This window comes from Anopheles coluzzii, chromosome X, assembly GCF_943734685.1.
Source record: "Anopheles coluzzii chromosome X, AcolN3, whole genome shotgun sequence".
In the NCBI taxonomy this organism is placed as follows: Eukaryota; Metazoa; Arthropoda; class Insecta; order Diptera; family Culicidae; genus Anopheles; species Anopheles coluzzii.
In genome coordinates, this window is record NC_064669.1 from 28,105,778 (window position 1) to 28,115,486 (window position 9,709).

At 48.9% G+C, this 9,709-nt stretch overlaps 1 protein-coding gene across 1 annotated transcript; it reads left to right on the forward strand.

Moving 5' to 3' along the window:
- The first annotated feature begins 62 nt into the window (after positions 1-62).
- On the forward strand, positions 63-6,850 carry LOC125906748 (uncharacterized). The gene is made up of 2 exons (XM_049607100.1): positions 63-1,620; positions 6,707-6,850. The coding sequence occupies exon 1, from the start codon at positions 195-197 to the stop codon at positions 816-818; it is 624 nt and encodes a 207-aa protein (XP_049463057.1). The 5' UTR covers positions 63-194; the 3' UTR covers positions 819-1,620; positions 6,707-6,850.
- The last annotated feature ends 2,859 nt before the right edge of the window (positions 6,851-9,709 follow it).

Consider the following 9,709-nt stretch of genomic DNA (forward strand, 5'->3'; position numbering starts at 1 on the left):
CGAGGTTGACCCCTGTTAGGGAAGCGGTGGAAAATATTCCAAGTCCGAGAAACGGACCGAATATTAATGAGGGTAGAATTAATAAGAGGAAGAAGAAGAAGAGCAAGAAGAAGCAGAATAAGCCCAGGAAGCGGCCTGAGGCTCTGCTGATATCGGACTGCACTTCCGAGGAGCTGGCGAAATTGCTCAAGGAAATGAAGCAGTCTGATGCTCTTAAATCGGTTGGAGAGACAATCTCTAAGGTCCGACGGGCCCAAAATGGAGGCATGTTGCTAGAATTGAAGCAGGGTAGTTCTGCTAGTGCAATTGCCCCAAAGGTTAAGGAAGCGGTGAAGGGCAAGGCGTCAGTGAGAACGCTAGCTCCTTCTAAAATGATTGAGATCATGCATCTCGATGAAATTACCACCCCAGAGGAGGTTGCGGAGTCTGTCAAAGCACAGCTCAACATCGAGATCGAAATAGATCGTATCAAAATGAAGAAAGGCCGCGCGGCCGGTACGCAGTGGGCACGGATCAACGTATCGCTGCCAGACTTTCAAAGCTTCCTGAATTTGGGAAAGCTGAAAGTTGGTTGGTCGATATGCCATATCCGTGAGGTAATGGAGGAGCAGAAATGCTATAAGTGTTGGAAGGTAGGCCATACGAGCTATCATTGTAGGGAACCAGACAGAAGTAATCTGTGCTGGAAATGCGGTTTGAGTGGACACAAGAAGCAAGCTTGTACCAACTCTGTCAAGTGTTTGGATTGCGGTACGAGGTCACAGAACCTCCACGCAACGGGCAGTTACATGTGTCCTAGAAGGCGAACGATTAGATAATAATGGTTAGGTTGCTACAACATAACCAGAATCATAGTTATGCTGCATTTCAGTTAATGTGGCAAACGATTAGGGAAGAATCTGCGGATATAGTGTTGATTGCAGATCCGTATCTGGCAACAACCAACGTCAAAGTGTTACGCAATGACGATAACACAGCAGCGGTAGTGGTTAACGCGGACTTACCAGTTAAGGTAGTCAGTAAGGCTCTGAAGGGTTTAATGGTAGTTGACATAGGTGATATGCGAGTGGTTAGCGTTTACGCGCCACCTAGATTTAGTATGGAAGAGTTCCAGATCATGTTGGATAACACGGTAATGGCCGTAACCGGTATCCACAAATTCGTTATCGGGGGGGACTTCAACGCTTGGTCAGCAAGTTGGAACAACCAACTTGGCGAGCGTGGAGAAACCCAGAAACGAAGAGGTGAGTTGGTCTTATCAACCTTTGCGCAGATTGACGCAATTTTATTGAACGACGGCAGCACCCCAACTTATGTTGGACCAGGGCGCACGTCAGTAGTTGATCTTACTTTTGCGAGCAGAACAGTTGCAAGATCATTTAAGTGGGAGGTGTTATCTAGCTATATGAACTCTGATCATCGTGCAATACGAATAGATCTTGAGACGCAAAGCGTGCGTAACCTGTCCCGACCCATAACGGGATGGAGCATCAAGTATTTTAGCAAAGATATATTTGAAGTTATGATGCAAGCCGCTTTTGAGACCGAGGTCACAACAAGCGAAGACTTAATGCGTATACTTGTCACGGCGTGTAATGCGACGATGACTAAGCGTAAGAGGTACACTCCTAACAAGAGTGCGTTTTGGTGGACGCTAGAGATTGAGGCACTTCGCAAAGAGTGCAAACACCGCGATCGATTAGCGCAAAGAGCATTTAATACTGATCTCTATTCTACTTTTAGGGACGAGTTCAAGGTGGCAAGGAATGCCCTCAAGCGACTGATCAAGCATACCCGACAGAGGAAGTGGAAAGAGTTCCTGGGAACAGCGAACAACGCATCATTTGGTATAGTATATCATACGTTCAAGAAAGTGGCCGAGGGTTCGATTGGACCCCGAACTATGACATTAGACGAGTTTAGGGTAGTGGTGAGCGAGCTTTTTCCTACTCACCCGAACACGGTGTGGCCTGATTATCGTGTCGATCAGCCACGAGAGTTTGAAAGAATTACTAATGATGAGATTCTTGCGGTTGCCAGGAGACTACCTAACAAGAAGGCGCCGGGACCAGATGGTATCCCGAATGAGGCGCTGAAAGTTGGTATGTTGACTGCAACCGATGCATTTTGCAGGGTTTACCAAGGCTGTTTAGAGAACGCGAAGTTCCCCGATGAGTGGAAAAGGCAGAGGTTGGTGTTAATACCGAAGCCGAACAAACCACCAGGGGAACCGGGCTCGGTTCGCCCCATTTGTCTACTAGACGGGGCAGGTAAAGGTCTAGAACGCATCATAGTGCAACGGTTAAATGCACACATCGAGGAGGTCAACGGACTGTCTGACGACCAATTTGGTTTCAGAAGTCGTCGATCAACAGTTGATGCGATTCAACGGGTAGTGGACATTGTTTCGGTAGCTAGAAGCAGAAACAGATACAGTGGACGGTATTGAGCAGTTGTTACATTAGACGTTACTAATGCTTTTAACAGTGCTTCGTGGTTGGCGATTGCAAATGCATTACAGAGAATTAACACTCCTAAATATCTGTATGATATCATTGGTGATTATTTTAGGAATCGTGTGCTGATGTATGATACCACAGATGGACCGGCAGAGATTGCAGTCACATCGGGTGTACCTCAAGGCTCGGTACTTGGCCCAACGTTATGGAACCTCATGTACGACGGTGTCCTACGAGTTGCAATGGTGGAAGGTGCACGGATTATCGGCTATGCAGACGATATAGTGTTGTTGGTGGAAGGTAATTGTGTTGATGATATTGAAATTCTCGTTTCCAGCCAGATTCGCATCATCGACAGATGGATGACCGACAACGGATTAAAGATAGCCCCGACCAAGACCGAGTTTATCATGGTCAGTTCCCATCAGAGGATACAGCACGGGGCTATCAGGGTAGGTGATCACGTAGTACATTCGTCGCGCAGCTTAAAGTATTTGGGGATGGTCTTAGATGACCGCCTCGAGTACACTTCACACATCAGGTATGCGGTGGAGAGAGCGACGAAGCTATGGACCACCTTGGTAAGGATGATGCCTAATAAGGCAGGTCCAAGTAGTAATGTTAGGCGAGTAATTGCTCTTACTGTTGTGGCGAAGGTCCGGTATGCCTCGCCCATTTGGTGTCATACCCTTAGATTTGCTAACCGTAGACAATGGCTACGTCGGTTTTACCGGCCAGTAGTCCAGCGAGTTATCTCTTCTTTCAGGACAACTTCTCACGATGCAGTCTGCGTGCTTGCGGGAATGATCCCGCTGCATCTCCTCCTGGACGAGGACTCCAGGACTTTTCATCGGAGACGAGCAGAGAACATCGCCGGATCGGTTGCACGTAACATGGAACGTGTCACAACTATGGAACGATGGCAACGAGAATGGGATGAGAGTGTTCACGGTCGGTGGACATACCGTCTCATACCCGACGTCAACAGATGGATAAGTAGAAGATTTGGTGGTGTAGATTTCTTTCTTTCTCAGTTTCTTTCCAGCCATGGCTTCTACGCCTACCAGCTTCATCGGATGCAGTTAACGGGTTCGCCGCTATGCGATGCGTGCGAGGAACCCGAGGACGCCGAACACACGATATTCCATTGTGTACGTCATCGTGAACTGATCATCAGACTTCAGCATCAAGTCGACGAGGAGTTAACGCCGGAGAACATCATCGAAGTTATGTCTGCTAACAGATATAACTGGAGCATGGTTCATCAAGCAGTACGGACGATTATGATTCGACAACAACATCGGAGACACGTCATCGAACGAGGCGAACGACGTGCTTTGCTCGCCAACATCCAGTTGGCCTTGCAGAGCAGCGACAGTGACGACGAGTAACGACAGGGATTCATCGTAGTTCATCGTAGCTTCATCGCCGAGGGCTAGACAGTGGCTAATCACCACTGTTGGAAGCCATTCGTTGCCTGGGATGATGGACATCCACCGCCCGAGTGACGTCGATACCCTAACGGGTGATCCACTCGGGGCCGGTTGAAGGCACGGAGGGGTTTTAGTGAGTAAGAATCTCACACTACCGGGGTTGATCACCCAGGTGTCTTATGCAAGATTTCCCCTTCGATAACAAAAAAAAAAAAAAAAAAAAAAAGGTAGCCAAATGTGCCCGGCAAAGTCCGACCACCACCTCCACGCGGTGCCGGGCGGGGTAGGGGCCCGTCATTAAGTTGACGAGGCCCCGAGCTAACGGTGGCGGTGAAGACGGCGTTGAGCATGACAACGTCGCAGGGGAGGGTGTGGTGTTAAGTCGCCACACCCTACATTCTGTCAAGTGGGATACTGAACTCGAGAGGATAATACCTCTGCGCGGATTAGACTAGGGTACGGTTTATGGAATAACTAGGATGTACACGGGCTGGCGGATGAACCCGCCGAACCCTTAGTAAAGCAGGGTGAAACCTGCTTGAAACGGGGGAGGGCTAAGGGGGATTCTGTCACCGCTCTATTAAAACTTAGCAAGTCTTAGGTAGCGCTCCAAGACTGTCGCCATACGATACGCTCTATGGCAAATGCAGGTGTGGGTGGGTTCAGCCCCACTTTGCTCCGGTTCGGCACTGAGCCCGTCGTCTCATAAGGGCGCGGGCCAACCCTCGCGTGGAGCTCCCTGTTTCATAGCCACCCACGGAACCAAATAGGAGACTGCATAAACAGACGCGGATAGCGGGCCTGAGTTTGAGCCCAATAGAATGAGTAACGTTAAAACTAAGAAGGTCAAAAAGACCAAGGGGGTGGACAAGAAAGATCCGGACCAAGCATTCATGGATCTTCAAGATCGGATGGAGGCTATGCGTTTTGGGATAAGTAAACTCGATGATGAGTCTTCCCATTTTACGCTAGTAACGGTAATGATGGACTTCCTCGATGAGGTAATGTCCGAATTTCGAAGGTACAGAGCCGTTAATCGCATGCAGCAGGTCCTCGACCGTCAAACGCAAACGTCGTTTGACGGTAACGATGGATTCGGGCCGCAAACGCGAAAAGGCAGAAGACCAGTGGCTGATGACCAACAGCCTGGTCCAAGTGGGTTGCAAAGGTTGCAACAACAACAACAACAACCATCGAGGTTGACCCCTGTTAGGGAAGCGGTGGAAAATATTCCAAGTCCGAGAAACGGACCGAATATTAATGAGGGTAGCATTAATAAGAGGAAGAAGAAGAAGAGCAAGAAGAAGCAGAATAAGCCCAGGAAGCGGCCTGAGGCTCTGCTGATATCGGACTGCACTTCCGAGGAGCTGGCGAAATTGCTCAAGGAAATGAAGCAGTCCGATGCTCTTAAATCGGTTGGAGAGACAATCTCTAAGGTCCGACGGGCCCAAAATGGAGGCATGTTGCTAGAATTGAAGCAGGGTAGTTCTGCTAGTGCAATTGCCCCAAAGGTTAAGGAAGCGGTGAAGGGCAAGGCGTCAGTGAGAACGCTAGCTCCTTCTAAAATGATTGAGATCATGCATCTCGATGAAATTACCACCCCAGAGGAGGTTGCGGAGTCTGTCAAAGCACAGCTCAACATCGAGATAGAAATAGATCGTATCAAAATGAAGAAAGGCCGCGCGGCCGGTACGCAGTGGGCACGGATCAACGTATCGCTGCCAGACTTTCAAAGCTTCCTGAATTTGGGAAAGCTGAAAGTTGGTTGGTCGATATGCCATATCCGTGAGGTAATGGAGGAGCAGAAATGCTATAAGTGTTGGAAGGTAGGCCATACGAGCTATCATTGTAAGGAACCAGACAGAAGTAATCTGTGCTGGAAATGCGGTTTGAGTGGACACAAGAAGCAAGCTTGTACCAACTCTGTCAAGTGTTTGGATTGCGGTACGAGGTCACAGAACCTTCACGCAACGGGCAGTTACATGTGTCCTAGAAGGCGAACGATTAGATCATAATGGTTAGGTTGCTACAACATAACCAGAATCATAGTTATGCTGCATTTCAGTTAATGTGGCAAACGATTAGGGAAGAATCTGCGGATATAGTGTTGATTGCAGATCCGTATCTGGCAACAACCAACGTCAAAGTGTTACGCAATGACGATAACACAGCAGCGGTAGTGGTTAACGCGGACTTACCAGTTAAGGTAGTCAGTAAGGCTCTGAAGGGTTTAATGATAGTTGACATAGGTGATATGCGAGTGGTTAGCGTTTACGCGCCACCTAGATTTAGTATGGAAGAGTTCCAGATCATGTTGGATAACACGGTAATGGCCGTAACCGGTATCCACAAATTCGTTATCGGGGGGGACTTCAACGCTTGGTCAGTAAGTTGGAACAACCAACTTGGCGAGCGTGGAGAAACCCAGAAACGAAGAGGTGAGTTGGTCTTATCAACCTTTGCGCAGATTGACGCAATTTTATTGAACGACGGCAGCACCCCAACTTATGTTGGACCAGGGCGTACGTCAGTAGTTGATCTTACTTTTGCGAGCAGAACAGTTGCAAGATCATTTAAGTGGGAGGTGTTATCTAGCTATATGAACTCTGATCATCGTGCGATACGCATAGATCTTGAGACGCAAAGCGTGCGTAACTTGTCCCGACCCATAACGGGATGGAGCATCAAGTATTTTAGCAAAGATATATTTGAAGTTATGATGCAAGCCGCTTTTGAGACCGAGGTCACAACAAGCGAAGACTTAATGCGTATACTTGTCACGGCGTGTAATGCGACGATGACCAAGCGTAAGAGGTACACTCCTAACAAGAGTGCATTTTGGTGGACGCTAGAGATTGAGGCACTTCGCAAAGAGTGCAAACACCGCGATCGATTAGTGCAAAGAGCTTTTAATACTGATCTCTATTCTACTTTTAGGGACGAGTTCAAGGTGGCACGGAATGCCCTCAAACGATTGATCAAGCATACCCGACAGAGGAAGTGGAAAGAGTTCCTGGGAACAGCGAACAACGCATCATTTGGTATAGTATATCATACGTTCAAGAAAGTGGCCGAGGGTTCGATTGGACCCCGAACCATGACATTGGACGAGTTTAGGGAAGTGGTGAGCGAGCTTTTCCTACTCACCCAAACACGGTGTGGCCTGATTATCGTATCGATCAGCCACGAGAGTTTGAAAGAATTACTAATGATGAGATTCTTGCGGTTGCCAGGAGACTACCCAACAAGAAGGCGCCGGGACCAGATGGTATCCCGAATGAGGCGCTGAAAGTTGGTATGTTGACTGCAACCGATGCATTTTGTAGGGTTTACCAAGGCTGTTTAGAGAACGCGAAGTTCCCCGATGAGTGGAAAAGGCAGAGGTTGGTGTTAATACCGAAACCGAACAAACCACCAGGGGAACCGGGTTCGGTTCGCCCCATTTGTCTATTAGACGGGGCAGGCAAAGGTCTCGAACGCATCATAGTGCAACGGTTAAATGCACACATCGAGGAGGTCAACGGACTGTCTGACGACCAATTTGGTTTCAGAAGTCGTCGATCAACGGTTGATGCGATTCAACGGGTAGTGGACATTGTTTCGGTAGCTAGAAGTAGAAACAGATACAGTGGACGGTATTGTGCAGTTGTTACATTAGATGTTACTAATGCTTTTAACAGTGCTTCGTGGTTGGCTATTGCAAATGCATTACAGAGAATTAACACTCCTAAATATCTGTATGATATCATTGGTGATTATTTTAGGAATCGTGTGCTGATGTATGATACCACAGATGGACCGGCAGAGATTGCAGTCACATCGGGTGTACCTCAAGGCTCGGTACTTGGCCCAACGTTATGGAACCTCATGTACGACGGTGTCCTACGAGTTGCAATGGTGGAAGGTGCACGGATTATCGGCTATGCAGACGATATAGTGTTGTTGGTGGAAGGTAATTGTGTTGATGATATTGAAATTCTCGTTTCCAGCCAGATTCGCATCATCGACAGATGGATGACCGACAACGGATTAAAGATAGCCCCGACCAAGACCGAGTTTATTATGGTCAGTTCCCATCAGAGGATACAGCACGGGGCTATCAGGGTAGGTGATCACGTAGTACATTCGTCGCGCAGCTTAAAGTATTTGGGGATGGTCTTAGATGACCGCCTCGAATACACTTCACACATCAGGTATGCGGTGGAGAGAGCGACGAAGCTATGGACCACCTTGGTAAGGATGATGCCTAATAAGGCAGGTCCAAGTAGTAATGTTAGGCGAGCAATTGCTCTTACTGTTGTGGCGAAGGTCCGGTATGCCTCGCCCATTTGGTGTCATACCCTTAGATTTGCTAACCGTAGACAATGGCTACGTCGGTTTTACCGGCCAGTAGTCCAGCGAGTTATCTCTTCTTTCAGGACAACTTCTCACGATGCAGTCTGCGTGCTTGCGGGAATGATCCCGCTTCATCTCCTCCTGGACGAGGACTCCAGGACTTTTCATCGGAGACGAGCAGAGAACATCGCCGGATCGGTTGCACGTAACATGGAACGTGTCACAACTATGGAACGATGGCAACGAGAGTGGGATGAGAGTGTTCACGGTCGGTGGACATACCGTCTCATACCCGACGTCAACAGATGGATAAGTAGAAGATTTGGTGGTGTAGATTTCTTTCTTTCCCAGTTTCTTTCCAGCCATGGCTTCTACGCCTACCAGCTTCATCGGATGCAGTTAACGGGTTCGCCGCTATGCGATGCGTGCGAGGAACCCGAGGACGCCGAACACACGATATTCCATTGTGTACGTCATCGTGAATTGATCATCAGACTTCAGCATCAAGTCGACGAGGAGTTAACGCCGGAGAACATCATCGAAGTTATGTCTGCTAACAGATATAACTGGAGCATGGTTCATCAAGCAGTACGGACGGTTATGATTCGACAACAACATCGGAGACACGTCATCGAACGAGGCGAACGACGTGCTTTGCTCGCCAACATCCAGTTGGCCTTGCAGAGCAGCGACAGTGACGACGAGTAACGACAAGGATTCATCGTAGTTCATCGTAGCTTCATCGCCGAGGGCTAGACAGTGGCTAATCACCACTGTTGGAAGCCATTCGTTGCCTGGGATGATGGACATCCACCGCCCGAGTGACGTCGATACCCTAACGGGTGATCCACTCGGGGCCGGTTGAAGGCACGGAGGGGTTTTAGTGAGTAAGAATCTCACACTACCGGGGTTGATCACCCAGGTGTCTTATGCAAGATTTCCCCTTCGATAACAAAAAAAAAAAAAAAAAAAAAAGGTAGCCAAATGTGCCCGGCAAAGTCCGACCACCACCTCCACGCGGTGCCGGGCGGGGTAGGGGCCCGTCATTAAGTTGACGAGGCCCCGAGCTAACGGTGGCGGTGAAGACGGCGTTGAGCATGACAACGTCGCAGGGGAGGGTGTGGTGTTAAGTCGCCACACCCTACATTCTGTCAAGTGGGATACTGAACTCGAGAGGATAATACCTCTGCGCGGATTAGACTAGGGTACGGTTAATGGTATAACTAGGATGTACACGGGCTGGCGGATGAACCCGCCGAACCCTTAGTAAAGCAGGGTGAAACCTGCTTGAAACGGGGGAGGGCTAAGGGGGATTCTGTCACCGCTCTATTAAAACTTAGCAAGTCTTAGGTAGCGCTCCAAGACTGTCGCCATACGATACGCTCTATGGCAAATGCAGGTGTGGGTGGGTTCAGCCCCACTTTGCTCCGGTTCGGCACTGAGCCCGTCGTCTCATAAGGGCGCGGGCCAACCCTCGCGTGG

Excerpts from the sequence above, each read along its gene's own strand:
- LOC125906748 (XM_049607100.1), top strand. The coding sequence starts at position 195 with ATGAAGCAGTCTGATGCTCTTAAATCGGTTGGAGAGACAATCTCTAAG.